The 22864-nt window shown below is 40.8% G+C and overlaps 1 protein-coding gene across 2 annotated transcripts in view; it reads left to right on the forward strand.

Moving 5' to 3' along the window:
* The first annotated feature begins 1730 nt into the window (after window positions 1-1730).
* AGPAT5 (1-acylglycerol-3-phosphate O-acyltransferase 5) overlaps window positions 1731-22864 on the forward strand; it is a 61643-nt gene continuing 40509 nt past the window's right edge. The window contains exons 1-3 of one of the 2 annotated variants that reach the window (XR_014140948.1): window positions 1731-2312; window positions 17445-17514; window positions 22388-22503. Coding sequence is in view for 1 of the 2 variants with exons in the window: in XM_081807080.1 (XP_081663206.1) it covers window positions 2094-2312; window positions 17445-17514; window positions 22388-22503 (405 nt within the window). In the remaining variant the exon portion in view is untranslated. The remainder of the gene's footprint in view (window positions 2313-17444; window positions 17515-22387; window positions 22504-22864) is intronic. The other variant, XM_081807080.1, reaches the window with a different exon arrangement.

A 22864-nucleotide genomic window follows, 5' to 3' on the forward strand; every position in this document is an offset into this window, starting at 1 on the left:
AGAGCACAGGACTAACCAGGTAGGCACGGCTGGGTTTGGATATAAATGGGGACAAGAGAAACTTAAGCTCTCAGAACTTTACCACTTGGTGATGAACAGTCACTGGGGCGTAATTCACGGAACGCAACGTATTTCCATACGTCACACATATTCACTGACGTCATGCATACAGATCGTAATGTGAACACTGAGCCTGCTTTATCTCTTCATACATTTTCTCCTAACTGTAGGGATGTCTGGTCTCAATCCAAGGAAGCATGAGTGGTATTGGAGATGCACACTATCCACACCCATGACTTTTGCCCTCCAAAAAGAAATCTAGTTTTTCTCACAGGCCATTACTTTCCACAGAAAGAGAGGGGAAACCCTGTTCAAAGTCTTTCTTTTGTGTAATGCTTCCTGTTGGCAATATACTGTCCAAATACTTGTTCCTTGAGAACTCTATTCACCTGGCTTTGTCTCCTAACGGAACCACCTACCAATCATGTTACGTGATGTCAATCACATATACTCACAGAACGTAGCCACTGTCCTGGCCCTTGTTAGAATTTTCCATTAAAACAGCTCCCTGCATAAAGCTACCCCACAGGCTTCCGTTAAGAAAAAAAAAATATTTTTAACGAAAAAAAATTTTTTTTCACTTAAAGCATTTGGCATTCTTTGGAAGTGCAATTGTCCCCAGAAAACGTTACACATTAAACCACTTTTACTGAAGCCAAAGGGCAGTAGAAGGATCCAGAAGGTCTCTGGATCTGTTTTTACATCAATAAAACAACTGCCCCGCCTTCCTAGATTTTTGTGAAGGTCACAAAAGTATGTCAGTACTTTACATATTCTTTATGTACAGTCCAGGTACTTTTAAGTACTACCCCCAAAATGAGGCTCCTTATTAAAACAAAATGGGAAGACAGAGACCCAGGCGCTGAGGAAGTGAAGCAACAGTGAACCTGAAAGGTTCTGACAAAGTGTGCAAAGCACCTCGTGAAAAGGCTGTCCAGCTGAGCGCTAGCTAACATGCAAGTCCCGTCACTACAGTGATGGAAGAAGCGGCCTGATTCCGACCCACCCTAGTGGCGGGGGAAGGGAAGGGAGGGAGTCCTGCGCACTCGCTGGGGAGAAGGGGAAGAAGCGGGGAAGGCGGACCGTGTGGGAGCCACCCAGAGAAGGAGGGGAGGCATCCCGCCGAGCCTAGCCCTGGGTAGATAACCCGGGGCGGAGCTCTGACAGCGCTTATCACACCCTATCGTACCGGTCCAGGTTTGTCGTTTTGGCCTTCCCAAACTAAGCTTGGCAAATATTTGCTGAATGCGTGAGTCCTCCTGACTGGAGATAGCAAGGTCTGCAGCACATTTGAGACACAGGGCATCCCGGGGACCAGGGGCCCACAGAGCGTGCGAGCAGAACGTGAGGCCTGCTCTCCAACCAACCCGGGCCCAGAATCCACCTGACGGGACCCAAGACCGCCCCGGCCCCCTCCTCCGGCCCGCACGCACCTTCACCTACGGGGCCTGTCAGCCGCCACCTTCCTTCCCGCGTCTGCCCCGAGACTAAGCTTTGGAGCATGCGTAGCGCACAGACTCTGGCTGGCCGCGCGTCCGGTCGGCAGTTGCGCTTCAACTGTCAGCGCATTCAACCAATCAGAGGATGTGTTAAGTTCATGGACTCCCGCCCCCTACGGGGGACTATGGCAACAGAAGGCCAATCAGGCGGCGTGTTGTTGCCGCGGAGCCCCGCCCCCGTCAGGGGCGCTGGGTGACGGGCGAGGGTCAAGGGGTGTAAACGCTTCTGAGCTACTGAGCCTCGGAGGGCCGCGGCATCCCCTTGCCCCGCGGCCGCGAGCAGCGCGCCCGGCCCCACACTCGCGGGCCCGCCCAGCGTCAGGCGGCCGCGCGGCCCATGCGGCTGGGGGCGGAGGCCGGAGCGGGCACGGGCTGGGCGTCTCAGGTGCAGCTGGCTACCCGGAGAGGTGAGGGGGCGGTGGCGGGGCCCGGCCCGGCCCCGTGATTGGCCGCTGGCTGAGGGCAGCGGGGCGGCCTGGAGGCGTCCCGGGCGGGGAGCAGCCAGCGGAGCCTTCCGCGCGCGGCCCCGGCAAGATGCTGCTGTCCCTGGTGCTCCACATGTACTCGATGCGCTGCGTGCTGCCGGCCGCCGTGCTCCTGGGCACTGCCCCCACCTACGTGCTGGCCTGGGGGGCCTGGCGGCTGCTCTCCGCCTTCCTGCCCTCCCGCTTCTACCAGGCGGTGGACGACCGGCTCTACTGCATCTATCAGAGCATGGTGCTCTTCTTCTTCGAGAACTACACCGGCGTGCAGGTGAGGGGCACTGCCCGCCCTCCGCTCCCCTGCGCCGCACCTGCCTGCCCGCTCTCCACCCGGGTCCCCGCTGGGAACCATTCACCCCGCGCCCCGCCCCCCACCCTGGGTACTTTCGGATCGTTCACCTCTGCCTGGCAGATCCGGCCCCCAGAACACGTGCCATCACCCTGTCCTCCCACGGCGAGGGAAGTTTCACGTTCTTAGGTAGGGTTTGGTCCGATACTTCCTTGCAGCAGGTACCCCAAGATCGCTAGGAAGCTGTGGTTATGTTGTTCTGAGGCCACAAGTTGGATCATCCGCCCCCCCTTCCCCATCTTTTGTAACTACCTGTCTCGGTGCTTTGCTAAGTAGGTGCACACGAACACTTAAGTAGGGCAAGCAGTTGACAAGTTTTTGGCGTTTGGTCTCAGAAGATTGGTAATGTTTGAAGTCAAAAGGGCGCTTTTAAAAATCGGAGACCTCTTGAAACAGATGACTGTTACTATTTGGACAATAAGTACAACTTTGTTTTGCATTCTTCCCCAGTATAAGTGAAAGCTGGATGAGGAAATTAATACATTTGTTACTGTAGAAGCCTTACCGTAGATAAAACTCTTGCCAACTTATACTAGGCTCAAATGTGTGGCTAATTTTTTGTCTGATGACTTTCTGTTACTTTTTCTGTGGAGATTGGATCTGCAGATTAAATTTGTAAAAAAAGAGAAAAAGAAAAAATGTAGAAGACCCCCTTTAGTTATTTGAAGTCTCTTTTACAAAAATAACAATTGCGAATTTTCCTTTTATTTCCCAATTTGAATGAAAGAGCTTGACTCTTGGTTATTCCTTATATCCAGTTAGTCCTCTTTTTTTCTTTTCCTAGTCGGGGTTGGGTTGAAGGGAATGGGATGGCATTGGTTTTGTCTTTTTGTCTTTTTTTTTTTTTTTCCTGGAGCAGCTGTTTTCACCCTGTTGTCAACCAGCTACTATTTTCAGGTTGCAGTTGCACTGCTGTGGATCCCTGATGACTCTGAGTTTGCCCCAGTTGGAGGTTGTTTGGGGGAAGGGAAGTAGGAGAAGCCAGGGCCTACATTTAAACCGGTATCTGTAAGCGCTTCCTAGAAAAGAAAGATTGCTTTTCCAGATCATGATTTCCTGTTAATTGACTTTTAAAATGGGCTTCATTTAAAATTTTCACTAATTCAGACCAATCATTTTCCCCCCTTTGCTCTTATTTCACAGCCTTTGTCTAAATGTATGGTTTTGTCATGATTAAATATTTAATTTCACATCAGATGACAATTGACCTGGACTAGGATATAGACAGAACATAGGACAAAGTCAGTTACCTTTTAGGAAAATAGTACTACCTCTGGTGGATTATTTCATTTTTGTTCAAAGAATATAGCGTGTTCCATGCAATATAATGTATAATATACCAGTGAAGTACTATGTGTTTAGCAAGTTTCTTATTTTAAAAATGATTGTAAAATTTCAGTGTTTCTAAATTGTATGTCTTACCTTATACCCTGTTCAGTGTAGACCTCCAGTTTAATTTTTGAGTTCTCAGCACATGGTTTTTAAAAAAATTGAATCTGTTGATCGTCAGTGGACAGTCAGTTCCAGAATTCCTAACAAACTTTAAAGAACACACATTAAATAAAACTTTGAATTACACTTGAGGGCCATCAGATATCCTTTTATAAATGCATGAATGACAATATCCAGGATAATAAAGGAAAGGGAATTTATCTATAAGGACATTCTGTCACCTTATTCTTAGTTTTACTTACTAGTTTTCATCAGTGACTTTGTCATTGTAAAGTTTTGATTAACATTTTGTCTTGTTTTTCTTATTTTGCTAGGGGACTTTTTTTTTCTTGAATTGTTTTTCACCTCTAATTGGCAAAGAACAGAGATGGTCCTCATCTTTGTTCTGTATAAAAGAATGTTGATTCATTTCTGAAGAAGTGCTAGTAATTTAAGTTTTTGGACGAAAGGAAGTTCACCATTAAATTATATACACTGTAGAGTTATATTTAAATTATCGGTTTTTCCACCCCCTTCCATTTGGTGACCAACAGTTTGATCTCTGTATTTATGGGTTTGTTTCTTTTTTGTTTGTTTTGTTTTTTAGATAACACATATAAAGTGAAACCGAACGGTATTTGTCTGACTTATTTCACTTAGCATAATACCTTCTAGATCCAACCATGTTGTCTCTGATGCCAAAATCATTCCTTTTTATGACTGGGTGATATTCCAGTGCGTGCGTGCGTGTGTGTGTGTGTGTGTGTGTGTTTGTGTTTGTGTTTGTGTAGCACGTCGTCTTCATCTATCAGTGGACACTTAAGTTGCTTCCGTATCTCAGCTATTGTGAACAATGCTGCAATAAACACAGGGGTACATGTATATCTTTTTGATTAGTGTTTTTGTTTTCTTGGGGTAAATACCCAATAGTGGAATTACTGGATCAGGTAGCATTTCTATTTTCAATTTTTTGAGGAACCTCCGCAGTGGCTGCACCAATTTACGTTTCCACCAGCAGTGCATGAGGTTTCCCTTTTCTCCACATCCTTGCTAAATGTCTTTCTGATACTAACCATTCTGACAGGTGTAAGGTGATAACTTATGGTTTTGATTTGCATTTGCCTGCTGATTAGTGATGTTGAACATAAATTAGAATTTTTTTAAATGGAATTTTTAATGCTTTTTAATTTTAGGTTTTAAAAAAGAAATGGCTCATAGTAGTGTAACAGAATATTTTTTTATGTATAGAATTTTTAAGCTGAAGAGAAGTAGGTCCATGAAGTTGGTGATCTGTGTTTGGCAGGTAAGCCAGTTCAGCATGTATACTTGAATGTTCCATTGGATTCTAGCTAAATATCTGTTCTTTCCTATTTCCACTACTTTATTTTCACACGCATTTTTGACACAGGAGAGCATTTCAATCACTGTTGCTAAAATTTTCGTTTATAATTTATTCTTTTAGGTTCTAGAATTTTATTAGTACTGAAACAAAAAAGGGTACCTTCACCATTTACTTTGGAATAAGCAATAAGGATTTTAAAAGTCTCATTTATCTCACTTAATTTGAGATCCATTGAAAATCAACACAAACCTCTTTATTATTTTGGGGCACACGGATTCAAATAACTGTATTTCTTTTCTGTTGCTGCCATAACAAATCACCTCAAATTTAGTGGCTTAAAACAAGAGAAATTTATTCTTACAGTTCTAGAGGCCAAATGTCTGAAATCAAGGTGTTTGTTGGCCTATACTCCGTCTTGAGGCTCTAGGGCAGTCTTTTCTTTGGCTCTTTCAGCTTCCAGTGGCTGTGGGCATTCCTTGACTTGTAGCTATATAATCCACAATCTGCCTCCGTGATCTCATTTCCTCCTCCTCTTCTGCCTGTCGGATCTCCCTCTGCCTTTCTTTTATAAGGACACTTGTCATTGGGTTTAGGGCCCACTCAGATAATCCAGGATGAGCTCCCCAAATCAGAATCCTTAGCCCAAGACCCTTTTCCCAAGTAAGGTCACATTCATAGGTTACAGGCTTAAGACATGGACAGTCTTTTGTGGGGGTCACCATTCAACCTAGTCATAACTTAGTCCGGCTTATTCTTGGAGCTGGAGTTTCAGGAAAACTTGTGGGAAGGTAGAAAGAAAGAGGGGCATTAACTGGCAGAGGCAGCAGTGAGGATTCCTGCAGGATGGATGGTGATGCAGTTACTATAACCTCGAGGTGAGGGGAAATAAGATTTACCATAATTTCTATCCTAGGATGCTGTCCCGAATGTTGAGATTTCTGCATAAACAATCATTGTAATAGTTATGATAGGTAATGAAAAATCTTAACATGTTGTTTTGGAAGCTGTTAAAAGTTAATGTATTTTTTTTCTAAATATCAGAATTCCTTTCTCATTATTTAAAAAAAAAAAAATTCTCTTTTTCCTCCTTCCAAAGGAATGAACTAAAAACTGATCATTGATATTAGCAGGGCAAAAATATCTAGTGATATAATACATGCCTCCTTATTAACATGTAATAAATATTTTAATCAAATTTTTTTCCTGCTTAAATCCTTCTGTAACACTTGGAATTTACTTTAAAATGTATTTTACATTAATGGCCCTATCTTCTAATTTGCTCTTTCTCAAATGCTAACATGATAGAACAACAAAATGTGGACTTTGAGAGAAGATAAATTTAGTTTTTCAGCTGACCTACTTCAAGTATAAAATAGTTCAAAAAATACTGGAAACAAGATAACAGAATTTAAGCCTAAGATTTTGATTTTTTTTAATATGTTCAGTTAGAATACTCTTAACTTCTCTAATAATTCATACTTTTAATTGAAACATTGTTTCAAGTTCCTTAGGAACAACCAAGGCATTCATATCTGGAGACCATTTATAACTGGTTCTTTCTATAGCACTGTTTCATCAAACATAGTCCTAGACTCTCAGTTAAATTTGTATTCTGCATCTTGTGGTGAGGGCAGCTAAACTATTCGAATAAAATATGTTTATTTAGAATGGGAGAAGGGACCTTACAGGTCCACCTCCTTTTTACCACATCTGGATTCTGTCTGCATTTCTGCTAAAACGTTGCCCAGAGTCTTCTTGAATATCAGTAGTCCTAAAGAGAATATAAATACTTTGTATCCTTAATTTCCTTTTTCTCTGCTTATTTATCATCCATGTGAAGACCTTAAAAGACCTGAGATTACTTCCTTCAGTTTAGCTGGGGCAAGACAGAGCCAGGCAGGTTTGGTTGTGCTTCTGCATGTGTGTGTTTAAGAATGACAACAGCCTTTCATAGAGGAAATTAAACATTTCCCAAATCAAATAGGGTTCCAGTCTAACACATTTTAAGTCTGGCCAGGGAATAGACTTATAGGAAAATTTTAGAAAACTGTAATTAGAACCTTGTTTTTAGGGCACCTGGGTGGCTCAGTCGTTAAGTGTCTGCCTTTGGCTTAGGTCATGATCCCAGGGTGCTGGGATCGAGCCCCGCATCGGGCTCCCTGCTCCGCGGGAAGCCTGCTTCTCCCTCTCCCACTCCCCCTGCTTGTGTTCCCTCTCTCGCTGTGTCTCTCTCTGTCAAATAAATAAAATCTTTAAAAGAAAAAAAAAAGAACCTTGTTTTTATACTTTCTATAAATAAAAATCCCTGATTGAGCAAGCAATTTTTTTGTTTGTTTGCATTGGTGTAAGATTCCTTTTAATGTCTTATTTTTCTATTTTAAATCACAGATGCAAAAAAACATTCAAACACTGCCAAAATATTTTGAGAAAGTTAAAGTTCCCTCTGCCTACACACACCTTTCCCAGGTATGCAACAATTTGGTGTGTAACTTTAGATTTCTTCTAAGAGCTTTTAAATAAATGTAAATTGTGGGAAGACTCCTCCAATACATTAACTTCTCGGATGGGTTTTATAGTTGTACCCAGTATGTCTATAACCTATGGGGACGCATCTGTGCTGTTGAGGAAAGGAAAATATGAGTCTATAGACATAATTTAATTTCCCTCTTTCGTGAATTTGTCTGAATTTGTAGAGCTGAATGAACCGAGAGTTGACTCTTCCTAAATGGACTTAGAAGTTAATTTTTCCTTTAATATTTTCTCATTTTATTATGGTTTCTTAAACACGGGTTGATAATGCAATCCAAAACTAAGTAGTAACTTCTAAGGAATCCCTAAAAACTACTCTTCACTCCTTCATTCGTGCAGTATTGGAGTGTGCACCTTGTTCCAGATCCTTAGGTGGATGCTAAGGGATACAGTGAAGAAAACCGTGGGCAAGATCCCTGCCCTTATGGAGCTCACCCTCTAGTGAGACACAGATGGGAACAAGAAAATTAACATGTACTGTGCTCTGTGAAATTGTTAGACTAGTGGTTGAGGAACTTTGCCCAAACCAGTGACATTTGCATGGAGCTCTGAAAAGGGGCCAATCGGGGAGGATTTGTAGTAATCCAGGCAAGAAATGGTGGTCAGACTTGTGGACAGAGTGGACATGGAGAGGATGTAAAGATTCCCAGATCTATTTTCGAAGTAGCTGATACGGCTTTGTGGACAGGATGTGGAAGAGAAAGGAGAGGAAGGGTTCCGTAACAAACTTGGTGTTGAGTGCGAGCTGACTGTGCCATGTGTTCTGGCATGTCAGTCCTGTCACTCTGACCACGTAGGCACGCTTCTTCCCATTTTACCGATGAGAACTGAGGCACCTGTAGTTCACACTTGTAGTAGGTAAGGCAGGATTCAGTACAAGGCACTCTGGCTTCAGGATCCATTTTCTGAAGATGCTTTGCTCGATGGTGTGGTTATGTTGGTTGAAATGAGATCCCTGCTGTTAGTTTATTCATACTAGGAAAAATAGGGACAAACAATTCCAGTAGAGGATAATACTGAAATTGGAGTGTTTGTGTTTGTTAGCTTTGTGACACAAAGATAAAATAACTTTGCCTGGGTTCTTTAAGAAGGCTGTATGAGGTGCTTCGAATCTTTACTTCAAACGGGAGTGAGTATTGTGGTATGTTTAGGAAAAAGAGGCCCTCAGTGGATAACTGAATGAAAATGAAGACTCCTAAGTGTGGCCTTCAAAGCTGTCTAAATTTTGCCCTGGCCAATTTTTCCATTTATTGGTTTCACTGTAGCCCAACTGCTGCTTCCTCCCCAGTCTCCCAAATCACCAGGGTATTTTCAAGTATGTGCCTTTGGACTTTTCTCTGTATGCTTTCTTCCAGCTGAAGCCTCATCTTTCCCTCACCCCCTCTCGGTGTCAGCATCACACATGTAATTAACACAGGAAATATTAACATAACATTAGCATCTTTTAATGCCTGTATTGACCCCTCTACAAGATTGTAACCTTGTGGAGATAGCAATAAAGGGGAGAATAACTTAATTTTCCCCTTTTAATAAAAGGGCAGAGTACAGGGGATACTGATCTGGTGTCTGTGGAAATGTAGATGAATCTCACTTTTAACTGGGGTGGGTCCTTGACTGAGCTTACTGGTTGACAGGTTTTGATTTAATGGAGACTACCGGTCTAGTGAGTCTAATTGTATTCTTTACTTAAATAGATAAAGGGGAAAGAAACATGAACTGTACGCTCAGAAGTAAGACTGAGAAAGAATAAGGTCAGAGACCTTATAAAGAGGACATTCTGCAACAGCCAGCGATATAGAGAAACCTTTGTTTGCTTGTCAATAAAAACCTGTACTTCTCGCTACTTTTGAACCTACGCAGCTCTCTAAGGCTTATTTTGTTCCCCCTTTCTCTGTGGGAACTAGCAATGGAAACCCCAAATAAGCAAGTGTTGCTTGGGTATTTTAGAGGACTGTATGCGTGTGGAAGTGGTATTTGGAAAACAACTTTATTCTGCCTGGCCTCCAGGTGGGGATTTCAGAACCAAAAAGAAACCAGGGGGTGATACCTGGAAAGGAGCGTCACCTAAAGTGCTAACCACATGCTAGGTACTCATGTTTTATTTTATTTATTTTATTTTTTTTAAAGATTTTATTTATTTGAGAGAGAGAGCATGAGCGTAAGCAGGGGGGAGGAGGCAGAAGGCGAAGCAGACTCCACGCTGAGCAGGGAGCCCAACTCAGGGCTCAATCCCAGGACCCCAAGATCATGAACTGAGCCGAAGGCAGATGCTTAACCGACTGAGCCACCCGGGTGCCCCTAGGCACTCATGTTTTAGAATGAGAAAATAGTCTCTCAACACACAGCTTAGCAGTGTAGAAAGAAGTCAGTTTAAAACAAAAAGCGTGTATGAAGTAAGTTATAAAAGAAAGAAAAGAATCAAGAGTCATGGGAATACAGGAGCAATGCAGCTGAGTCCTAGCCTTGCTTCACTGTAGGGAGCTTGTGCGGCTCAGCATGGGTGTGTGGAAGGTAGAGCCCGGGTAGTGAATGTCAGTTGCTCTTCCTGGCTTAGGTATTGCTTTGTTCCCTGTCTGCATTTGCATTTCTGGAGGAAAATTTTTTATGTCTACTTATTTTTTCTCATGAGTTTCTTATCTCCTTAGTCTTCAGACTGAAAAAATCACATAAGCTTTTTTTTTTTTTTTTGACACAGAGAGATAACAAGAGCAGGAACACAAGCAGGGGGAGTGGGAGAGGGAGAAGCAGGCTTCCCGTAGAACAGGGAGCCCGACGTGGGGCTCGATCCCAGGACCCTGGGATCATGACCTGAGCCGAAGGCAGATGCTTAATGACTGAGCCACTCAGGCGCCCCCACACAAGCTTCTAATATATGGGAAGGTTTCTCATTCAAAGTTCTTATTTCGAATTTTTGCAGAGAATAGTTTTATAGCATTCGAAAGAGTTTCGGATCTTGGTGTGAGAAACCGGAGTGTAATTCCTAGCTCTCTGCCATAGTATGTGTCAACTTGAATAAGCTTCTCAGCTCAGTATTCTCCTCCTTCAGTGGAATACTTACTGTCATGCTGTTTTGAAGACTAAATGAGATACCATGCGAAACTGCGCTCAGTGACTGGCATGTCGTAGGTGCTCAGCAAAACACCCTGTAGAATAAGGACAGTACCAAGGGACACACGTGAAGAATGTATAAGAAAGCTTTGTGATTTGTAAGGTTCCTTTTAAATGTTGCATGTTCATTATCTTAGCATACTGCTTATTAGACATGACTGTGTTTCTACTTTGATCTTGGTTCAGAGGGCATTGTAATTTTCCTATTCAATAAAGTGTTGCTTGAGATTGGGCAGAAAAAGACCATCGTGTTTGTATGCATTACAGTAGAAATCTTTTACTGGTTAACTCGTGATATATTTCACTGGCCTAAAAATACATTTAAAAATTCATTTCAAATGATTATAAACATCATAAAGTGTAAATTATATATGTAATCTTATTAAAACAATTTATAGCTGCATTTCTGTGTAATCAGACTTTTTTTTTTCCTCTTACCCATTAATCACTTAACACAGTTGTGAACAAAAAATTTCACTTTATTGGACAATAATAATAACAGCAGCTAACTTTTGGGGGGATGCTTACTATGTTCAAGGCATTGTGTGAAGTAGTTTACCTCATCTCATTAATTAGGAGTAGTTGCTGTTAGGACATTGATTTTACATGTAAAGAAATAGATGTGGAGAGGTAAGGGACTTTGCTCAATTTCACACAGTTACTAAGGTGATAGACTAGGATTCAAATCCAAGTCTTAATTCAAATCAAATACTTTAACCTGTGCTCTTAGTGACTATTATGTTGCAGTGTAGAGGAAGAAAAACTTTTCCTCTACTCTCTTAGGTTCATAGCTGAGGTCTGCAAATTAAACTGACAAGAGTCAGATTAACAGCAGAAAAGACATACATATTTTACTGATGTTAATATTTTTACATGCATTGGTGCCTCACAGAAAAGAAGTGAAAATCAAAAGAAGTGAATAGACTCAGTTTGAGGGGTTTATACGTCATTTTAAAAAAGGGCAGTAACTTCTGGAAACATGACTAGACAGAGAAAGGGCTTTGTGCCGTTAGGGCTGGTAAATTGTGGGCATGTCACTAGGGAATGTGTGATAGGTAAGGGTGGTTTAGTAAGGTTTGCTGTGCAGACTCTTCTCGTGCTATCGCTGGTCTTTCTGGCACTCTAGAAGGGAACACCTTTAGGAATGGGTATTAACATCACCCTTACAAAGGGAAGCTTACGACTTTGGCAGAAAGGGGGAGGCCAGAAAGGTCTTCCTGTGTCTGATGTTTCTCACTTTCTTCACCTCAAAATATCCTTATGCCAATGTGGCATATTTTGGGGTAGCATACTCTGGTCGCCCTCAACAGAGTCTATATTAAGGGGAGTGAAAAAGTTTTTAAAAAAATATTTCATTTTGCATACTGAAAGAAAATGGATATTATTGAGATAAATGAAGAATCTGTGTTTTTTTTTTTTCTCACAAAAAAAGAATGGTGTACATTTATGTCCTGGTGGTATTATTAGATACTCTACTACGTTAAACATGTGATCACTGTAGATTCCATTTTACTCCCTTTTTTCAGGATACAAAAGAGTCTTTAGGTTGTTTACATATCATGGGAGAAAATTAAAAACAATATAAAGATATGGTCAAGGTGAGGTGAAAGAATTCTACATCTACATCCAGGCCACCTTCTTTTTTTTTTTTTTTTTAATAAAGATTTTATTTATTTATTCATGAGAGACAGAGGCAGAGGGAGAAGCAGGCTCCCCGCGGAGCAGAGAGCCCGATGCGGGACTTGATCCCAGGACCCTGGGATCATGACCTGAGCCGAAGGCAGATGCTTAACCGACTGAGCCACCCAGGTGTCCCCAGGCCGCCTTCTGATAGCTGGTTTGTGCAAGTTAAACAAGTTTGTCTGACTAAAGCAGAATAGTAACTAGAGGATCAGTTGCAATGAAGATAATTATTCAAAGAGCATTTTTATTGTCCCCTTCTGAATTAATGAAAAGGAAAAATTGTTCTTTTTTCTATAGGGACTTTATTTTTTTTTTCAAGATTTTATTTATTTATTTGACAGAGCACGCATGCACAAGCAGGGGAGCGGCAGGTAGAGGGAGAAGGAGAAGCAGGCTCCCCACTGAGCAGGGAGCCCGACATGCGGCTCCATCCCAGGACTCTGGGATCATGACCTGAGCCGAAGGCAGACGCCTAACTGACTGAGCCACCCAGGCGCCCCTCTATAGAGACTTTAGATGAGCTTTTAAAAAATGGATGAGCTTAAAATCAAACAGTTATGATGAACCTAAAATTAAAGAATTAGGAAGAACAAAAAAAGCCATGTTTTTCATGTGCCTTGTTTTGAAGGAACAAATTACCTGCAAAAGACCTGATTAATGTGATTCAAAATACATGTACTAGAAGATTCACAGAATGCCTTAAGTCACTGGTGCATTTAAAGTGTTTTACTTACGTTTATTCCAAAACCTTTTACTGCTGAAATTGAGATCTAGCTTTATCTACTTGTGAAAAATAAAAGTGCAGCTTAATGATTCAATAAACTTGTGCTGAAAACCATCTGAGTTCTGGGCTCTGGGGGTAGAAAAATGATGAAGACCCTGCCACAGAAGAGCTTATGAGCCCCCCACACACGCACACAGGTGACTTACAAATAAATATGCACAATTTGTGGTTGAGGCTCCCATAGGAGTGTGAACGGGGTTTGTTCCAGGGCAAAAGGGGGGTGTGATTAATCCTGGGCTCTGGGTTAGGAGGTGGGAAAGCTTTGGAGAAAAGGTAAATGCATGCTGAGGATGAGCGGATTTAAGATGATTACAATGAGACAGTGCTGGTAGGCTTATAGGTCAACATATAATTGTCGGGGAGGAAGACCTTCCTCTGCCCTGTGGTCCTTCTAGCTGGACCTAGAATCGAATTGCCATGAGACAGATCAACAGGAGATAACCAAATTTAATAGGTGTATGTATGGGGACGCCACACACACATGAGATTCCAAAGATAGTGAGTCAATGGAAAGCTTACCTGAGCTAAAGAGGGGGAGAGGGGTTTAGGATACAAGAAGAAGGCTGTTGGCAAGAAGGTGAAAGGAGGTGCCCTATTATGCAGATCAGTTTCTTAGGTAAAGGGGAGTCTATTTAGAGCTCTCTTCCTGGAACAGGCTCTCCTTTTCTGTGCAAATTTAGGCCTTTGAGAGCCAGGCAGATAGCTTTTCCTGCATCTGCTGGGTTTTGATTACTTTTAACTTAATCTTTATACCAAAGTGGCCCGTCTAGGGGCAGCCTGCCCTTGGTCCCTACATAATCATTTAATAATTTATATGTATAGGTATTTTGTAAGTTCTTAGGAACTTTTTTTTTAATTTAGATACTACAGCTACCTAACCATATATTTGTTAATAAGGTAGTAATAACTGTTAATAACTGTTAAATACTTAACTGTTAAGTATTTTCAGAATCTGCATTTCTTCCCCTCCTTGTTAGTAAATTTAAAAACTTTCCACTTAAATGAATGAAAGAAATCTGACAGTTTTAAATTAGAATGAAATGTTTTCTTCGAAATCTTGGAAATAAACCAAGTGAAGGGCCTTAAAACTGCATATATTTGATACCTAAAATTGTAATTATGCATTCCTTTCTTTGGTTAATCAACATTAATTCAAAGTACTTAATGATTTGCAACTATTACAGTAAGATTTGTAGTTCATAATTTCATGTACTTCGCTTTTAGATCTTTTCAGGTTTTAACTATGAAAAGCTACTCTTTTCTAACTTATTTCTGTGGAATTCCAACCAATTTATAGTGGCAAATGAAAAAATTTAAATAGGCAGTCAGCCCAAATACTTAAAGATAACTAAATTATGTTTTGTGAAAGGCTTACCCTCTTTTTTTCCCCATCTTCTTGCATTTTATTTGGAAATACCTTTTATTTCAGCGAGATACTATGCATATTGAAGAATAACTTTAGAAGTATGAAAGATGGAGGTATACATTTCCCTTCAGTGGCTATGAATTAGGGTTTTTTCCTTCAGAGTGATCTAACAGTAGAACTATGTTTTCTCCTTCTGTTTTGCCCAATTAAATTCACTACTTACTTTCTCTAGATACCACAGAGGCCACTTTTAGGCAGCAGGCTTCAGCACTGGAAACGTGAGCAAGGGAAAAGGGCCCACAGGGACCCCTGAGCTGAATGCCAACAGGCTCATCAAGCGACCCACCTGCAAGTGGCTATAGGCCATCACCTATCAGTGGGCTGCTTACAACCAGACGAATTCCGTATGTTCCCAGCCCTGTTACTACAGCCCCTCACCCCGCCTAGGTAGACAGTCTCTCCTGGCCGTCCTTCCTGCTCCTGTCTTGCAGTGTATTCAGTAAACTTCTGTTTCCTTCATTCTGCCTTGGGTGATTTTTTTCACAGCCTGTGCTGCTGGTCCCATCCAGTCGGAACACACCAGAATTACCACAATCAAACTAAAAAAAAAAAAAAAAATGCCTTTTAATAACTTGTCTGTTATCTGCCTTCAAAGGCTGCAGCCTGGCAGTCTATTAATCAAGCTCAGAGCTTGAGCAGGAGAGGACAGGGAGAGCCTCTTCTTGGACAGCTTGGGGGCAGGCAGGTCTCCAAAGAGTGCTAATCAGGTTGAATCAATTAAATCGAAACCTTTAAATGTGATGCCCCATCCAGGGAACTTAAGCCCCAAAACAGAAGGTCGGTGGCTGCAGTATTGTCAGCACAGTGCGTTGTCCCCATGCTGGGAAGCAATTCCTGCTTATTGGCCAGAGAATGGGGATCGTTCACAAGCAAGAACTCCTCTTTTAACCCTGCATAGATCAAACTGTTGGTTTAGGGTTTGGTTTTGTTTTTTGGCACTGATAGACTTTATTAATAAAAAATTGAGCAAATATGTAAACACATATTACACGTATAGCATGGTATAGTTTTCTGGGGAAGAGCACCGGAACCTCAGTCTGTGTCCCTGATCTCCGCAATGTTATGTGCTCTAGTTCCACTTTTCTACAGAGATGCTGAGTTGACGTCATTTTCTTCTGTTGTGAAGATGTTAACGAAGAGTGTTGTGACCAAAAGATCTGTGTGGACATCTAAAACATAGATCTAAAAACCCTTAGTTAATTCATAATCTTGCATAACCCATGATGACAAGATACTGAGAGAGAGACAAAAATGCCCTGAATAATATAAAAAAACAAAACACTGTTAGCAGTCCTTTCCTTTAAAGTCTTTAAAAATATACTTTTAATTTCTCAATTTTGTGAAATATTTAAGACAGAACTACAGACTCATAATGAACACCTGTGCACCCACCATCCCGTTTAAGAAATAAAACATGACTGCTGAACACAGTGAATTGTGCAAGACTGTTGAATCGCCGATCTGTACCTCTGAAACAAATAATACATTATATGTTAAAAAAAAAGAAGAGGATAGCAGGAGGGGAAGAATGAAGGGGCAGAAATCAGAGGGGGAGATGAACCATGAGAGATGATGGACTCTGAAAAACAAACAGGGTTCTAGAGGGGGGGGGGCGGGGGGATGGGTTAGCCTGGTGATGGGTGTTAAGGAGGGCATGTTCTGCACGGAGCACTGGGTGTTATATGCAAACAATGAATCATGGATCACCACATCAGAAACTAATCATGTACTGTATGGAGACTAACATAACATAATAATAAAAAAAATTAATTAAAAAAAAAAATGACTGCTAGAGTTGGAACCGCCATGTGCAGCTCGCATGTTGCATCCCGCCCGCCCGCCCCAGTCCTGGAAGTCACCTATATCCTGAACTTTCTCTGGTTTTTTCTTGTTTTTTTTTTTTTCTAATTTTATTTATTTTTTTAAGGAAGCCCTATGCCCAGCTTGGGGCTTGAATTCATGACCCTGAGATCAAGAGTCACGCGCTCCACCGACTGAGCCAGCCGGGCGCCCCAGTGAACTTTCTCTATTCTTTACAGAGATATACAGAGTCCTAATCGTGAGCCAGGTTTCCCTGTTACTTACAAAATAAAGTTTTAATCTTCAGTTTGGTATTCAAAAGACTTCTCCCATTCTGGTCCAGATCTCCCTGGGGTCCTTGCTCCAGCTCACCAGTCCTGCATGCAGCCGTTTGACTCGAAAGTGCTGGGGGTGCCTCCACGGGCCCCAGACACCTCAGACACCACCACTCCATTTCTTTGTCCACCTTTTCGTGAATGTCCTTCCTTCATCTCATCTGCCGAAACCACACCTAACGACGCTGCTTCTGCTCTTCAGTCGACAGTTCTCTGATCTAAAATGTGCCATCTTTTCATAATGTTTGTGTTACGTCTTCCTGTCACTGTATTACACGGCTGTCTCTTCCACTATACTGCGGGCTTTTTGAAGGAAGATGTGTCTTACAGAAAAAGCTTCAGATACTATAAGCAGTAAATAAATGCTTGTTGTGTTTTTCTCATGAGGGTGTTGATCATTCTGTTTCACTTTATAACCATTAACCTGCCCTCCACTTAACTACTTTATACACATGTGCCATTTATGGTCTCTGATGCTGCTAAGAGAAATCTAACTTTGGTTAATCATGGGTGGAAATATTCATGACTTTGTCGATTTTTTGACAGTGTCCTGTTTTGTTTGTTACAGTAGTGCATGTTTTGAAATATTAATGTTTCCTTTTGTTTTATCTTTTAGATATTGCTATATGGAGATTTGCCAAAAAATAAAGAAAATATAATATATTTAGCAAATCATCAAAGCACAGGTTTGTATTTCATTTGCATGAAATTTAGGTTTTCTACAGAAAGTAGATGGGCATTCAAAATCATGTTTTTATTTATTTAAATGAAAAATTTTTTGGTTTTTGTTAAAACATGAATTTTCAATGCAGATATTATATCGTGACCTTGTGTTTTTGTGATTTTACCTTTTTGGAAAGTCAGGCATAGGAAAACTATGAATTTTCCCAAATTTACCTTTCTCCCTCTGATGGGTGTAAATGAGGCATTTTCTTTCATTTATTTTGTTTCTTTGAATAGTTTTTTCAATAAATTATGCATTCTTCCTTTTTTAAGTTCTGTTCCTGGACGTAAAATTGGGTCAAAGTATGTACACATTTTACGTTTTTGATTGTTAAGCAGAAAGGTGATGCTAATAAGTGACTACCCCTTCCCTAAAGGCAGTATTAATTTCTAATGTCTGCAGTTCCTTTGGCCTCATCAAATGTTTTAGTTTAATTATAGCTTGCTGTTCTGTCAGTGCAGTATATATTTTAAAGCACTTTAAAAAAAACCTTTTTATTTTGAAATAATTATAGATTCTCGAGAATTTGCAAAAATAGTATATGGAGTCCCGTGACCTCTTAGTCAATTTTCCCCCAATGATGACATGTTATATAGCTGTTGTACAGTATCAAAGCCCAAGAAATTGACATTGGTTAAGGTACTTTTTAGTTCTACAGATAATTCAGTCCAGAGGAAAATCCTACTTCATATTTTTTCAAACCTACAACTGCCTGTGATGCACATTTCCTAAATTCCATTTTTCTGACTTTAAGAAATGTACTACCCAGAAGTTCAAAGCTAAAAACAACCTGAGGGATTATAGGATACTGGAAAAATCACTTAAGCCTATGGCTGTTCTTTATCTTCCTCCTGTCAACTGTGTCTCTTCATGATTTTGTTGCTTTTACTACTACTTGTACCATGGGTAAGGTAAAGAAAGTAAAAGAAGTTGAAATGCATTTTTCTCAATTTAGCTTATTAATGATTACATTCAGTTTTATGGCACAAGAGTTGATTTTACAAAGGGTTGATAGGAATTTTGATGTATCTGTGTATTTCCCTGACTTCATGAATGTGACTGGCTTGGACAATTTAATTACATTTGACTTCAGCAAAGCAAGCAGCCTGACTGGGCCAGTGTCTGCTTCCAGCGCTGGCCGGTAGAGCAGCCTTTCTTCTTCTGGATTTTGACTGTTTCTGCAGACACACCGGGTCTTTACTACTAACAGAGTCCTGCTGCTTGTTCTGTTGCTGACGGCGTATTTCTACCAGGCTTCCAGTATCCAAATGTAAAGGATTTATGGGTCCAGGGTAGGCAGTGGCTCATGACAACCCAAATTTCCTTTATATTGACCCACTGGTTCATTTTATTAAAGTTTTTTATGTGTTTAAAGAGGATTCTCTCTTAAAATTCCTTGTTCAGGTTCCCTGCCAACCTCCTTTTTGCCAGGTTTCAGTGTGAAATAGTTGTATTAACAGGGCTGTGGAACTAGCGTGAACGTGTGGAGTAAGTACTGCCCATGCTTCTAGAGGCAATAAATGAGACCAGCAATAAAATGAGACCCGCCGCCATCACTGGTGTGCTTACTACCTGTTGGCCTTTATATACATTACTTCAGAGTGAGGACTTGGCGGGAAACCTTTGGAAGAAGACAGTTCTGTTTCCTACTTGTGTGTTTAGAACTAGAAGGTAATATGGGAAGTATGAGCTCCAAAGTCAGCCCACAACTGACCTGAAAAAAGTCCCACTTCTCAGGTCAGAGAGCCGTTTCCTCGTGCCTTTATCTGACCCCTCGGGGCCTGAGACTTTCTGCTACCACGTCCTGTACCAGTTAGCCTTCGGGATTTGAGAGAACTACTTTTTTTGAATGCCTTTTAAAAAACCCATAACCTAGGAACATAACTAGATAGTGATTTTTAAATTACTTCAGAATTGCAGGTTTTAGTCAGAATATGATAGATTATGCCCAGAGATATGGGCACATACAAATTTGTGTATAGTTTTAGGTTCCAGAGACCCCTGAAGCTTATCCATGGTCATGGGTCATTGGCCGGTGGGGTCTGGGTACCCTTTTCTTAAGACCCTTCTGAGATATATTAAGAACCACAAATTAGTATCTAAAAATGTAATTAGCAGAAAGAATATTTCAAAGACTGCTGTTCAACATGGACTGTCTGGTTTGCCCTCTACTAGGCCTGCCAGAATACGAGTCTCTTCTGGGCCTCACGTTCCAGACAATTGACGTTTTAATTAGTATCTCTTCTCTGGTGTTTTCACTTGATGTGTCCTTGCTGTCTCTGTATTCTTAGTCTCTTATTTCTCTGCCGAGAGGTTGTAGTGGCTCTTATTCCTTCCTCTCGGCCTTTTTAAATACCTGCTTTTGACACTGTTTACCTTGACCTCAGGAAATGCACCCTTTTCTTGGTTTCAGTGATATTTGCCTCGACTAACAAAATATGTGGTGAGTAGATTATCATAAAAAGGTGTGGGCTTTGCCATCAGACCCTGGCTCATCTGCTCTTCGGCAGTGGGCTGTGTGACAGTGGGCAAATCACTTAGCTTCTCTTAGCCTTGTTCATAAGGTGTGAGAATGTCTACTGCTCAGGGTTTTTAGGCAATTTCCATAGGCCAGCTCCTAGTCTCTCAGCGTGCCTGGTTTATGGGGGGCATTTAAGCAGGGGTGGTGGTGGTCGTGACGATGATGGCAGCTAACCAGGAGCAGGCGGTGCTGGGTCCATGCTAGACAAGTGCTTCCTGCCCAGGATCTCCGTTACACTATGCAGTACCCTTGTGACTTAGGGACTGTTGTTACATAACATAGATGAGAAAAGCCTCGCTTTTCTTGCTGGCTCTCCTCTCTTCAGAGGTCACAGGAACAATGACACTGCTGTGGCCGTGTGAATAGTTACTGTAAAGGTACATATTCCCATCTCTGCTGTCAGCAACCCAGCTGTAGTCTAGCGTCTCCTAGCAGAAACCTAGTTGAGAATAAACAGGAAAAGTAAAGGTAATTGAGTAGCAAAAATTGATGGCACAAAGTCTGGGTCTTTTAACTACTTAAGTTAGTTCTTAAGCTTTTCCACTAAAATTTGTGCAAGTTTAAGGCCATAGCCCACGAGAGTTAATACCAACATGACACATTTTACACTTAAAAGTTTTAGAAGATGCATTCTAGGCCATGTGTAGCCATGTTTGTTTCAATATAAAAATGTGTTATTAAAAATTCTTCCAAACTATAAAAAGATAATTTTTCCAGGAAAAGATACCATATCTTGTTTTTAGCCTTGTACCCCAAATATGTTCCAGATGTACATTTAGTTCTCACAATTTATTTACATTAGGTACAGTTATTATAAGGTGGATCATTTGGCTTCCAAAACATAATCAGAAAGAGCTGTGTTTATCAGTATTGCTGAGGTGATTTGAATGAGAAGGAAGGGGCTAGGGAGATGGCTTCCAGCGGAAGTCACATACTTGAGAGTAAAGAGATAGTGGATCATTCTGTAGCGTCGGTGTCTCTAGCAGGCAGACACAGCTTCCAGGGATCCCTGGTTGTAGGAGAGTATCTGCATCACTACTTAAAAGGAGTTGTCATAGAATGAATTTGTGTAATTATAACTTAAGTCATCAAGAAAGAACTTGTGAATGATAAAGACTAAGAAGAGATTTCAATAATTGATAACATGATTTTTCACAAGAATAATTTTTAGTGTTTAACTGGCTAAGTTGTCTTTGGGATAATCTCCCCAGTGTGATGTATTGTCTAAAGGATCTCACACAGCTGTAATCCTGTGGGAAACTGTTCATTTTGGTTTAAACTGTTGTTAACTGCTTTAATTTCCAGGCTTTTATTTGCCATAGATTTTATTTTAACATTTTCCCCTCTAATTCAGTCCTTTTGTTCTGGCTTCTGTGGCCCTGGATACACACGCGATAGTAGGACTACATTTTTTTTCAGGGATTCTTATCATTTTTTTTTCCCCAAGGATCCCAAACTCCAGTTCAGTTTTCATTGTTATCAGAGAGATGGAGTAGTTTATAGCCATTTGCTTTCAAACCCACGTCTCTGGTCTTCAAGACTTTTTACTGTTTTCCCGCTTCATTTTGTTTCATTTCCCCTGACTCTTTCGACCATCTCCCGTTTGCCACCTTCTGCACACGGTTTCTGGTTCTTTGCTTCAGCACAGGCTAGTCCTTCTGTTTGGAATTTCTTCTCTCTTCCTAGAAGTGTTGTTGTTATCAACACACTCATGTCTCATTTTTGCTTTTGCGACCCTTTGATGCTAACATGCCCATCCATGTACGCCCATTACTGGCCCCTGGGTACCTGTGCTGTGCTTCTGTAAGGGGCAGGTATCTGGCAGCACAGCCATGGGCCTCAGATCTTTGCGCTGACGTTGTAACCTAGGATTGTGTCCTGGAAAGGCACCAGGGAAGATGAAGTGTCCTTGCCTTGTGTTGAACATATTAGTATATACACAATATATATGACAGTTTCATTTAACCATTTTTTGCTTATAATTTTATTTTTTTTAGACTAAGAATTAGAGGCACTTTATTCTTTGTTCATGCTACTTTTGTATCATACGGCGGTTTGTGACTTTTTGCATTTTACCTCTGAAATAAAAAGCCCTTCAAGGAACGCAAAAAGAAAAAAAAAAACAAAGAATTTTTATAAATGGAATTTGTAACTTTTAAATGTCTACAGTTGATATAATTTTAAAATTATTCTCATATATCCAAAAGTATATTCCTAGTATAATCTTGTGAAGAGGCTTTTTCTGTTTCTGGGAAAGGAATGCCGGAGTTCACATACAGATCATTTATGCACTAATTGGGCTGTGTCTTTGCAGTTGACTGGATTATTGCTGACATTCTGGCCATCAGGCAGAATGCTCTTGGACATGTACGCTACGTGCTGAAAGATGGGTTAAAGTGGCTTCCGCTGTATGGGTGTTATTTTTCTCAGGTAACTTTTTCCATGTTTTCTTCATTATATATGTAGCTTATAAAAATTTTAGATTTGGAAATTTAGCATGCACTTAATATAAATGTATAGGTTGTTTTGTTTATTTTTATGGGTTTAATAATTTATTCCAAACAGAAGTGATTTTACTTGGGCATTTTTAATGGTGTGCATTTATGTACATGTCTGATCACCTAGGTAGTTAAATAGCAAAAATACAAGTGTACAAAAATCAACTAGGAAAATTTAAAGGCACAGAATCTGACAGATGATTACCTTAAGAAACTAATATTAAAACTTATTTATGATCTGTAGGATATTAAAAAATAGTGTGCTGTAATGCAGAGTGTTGAGCATGAGTGCC

The sequence above is a fragment of the Leptonychotes weddellii genome, chromosome 2 (genome assembly GCF_054177405.1).
Source record: "Leptonychotes weddellii isolate Sample4059 chromosome 2, ASM5417740v2, whole genome shotgun sequence".
Lineage (NCBI taxonomy): Eukaryota > Metazoa > Chordata > Mammalia > Carnivora > Phocidae > Leptonychotes > Leptonychotes weddellii.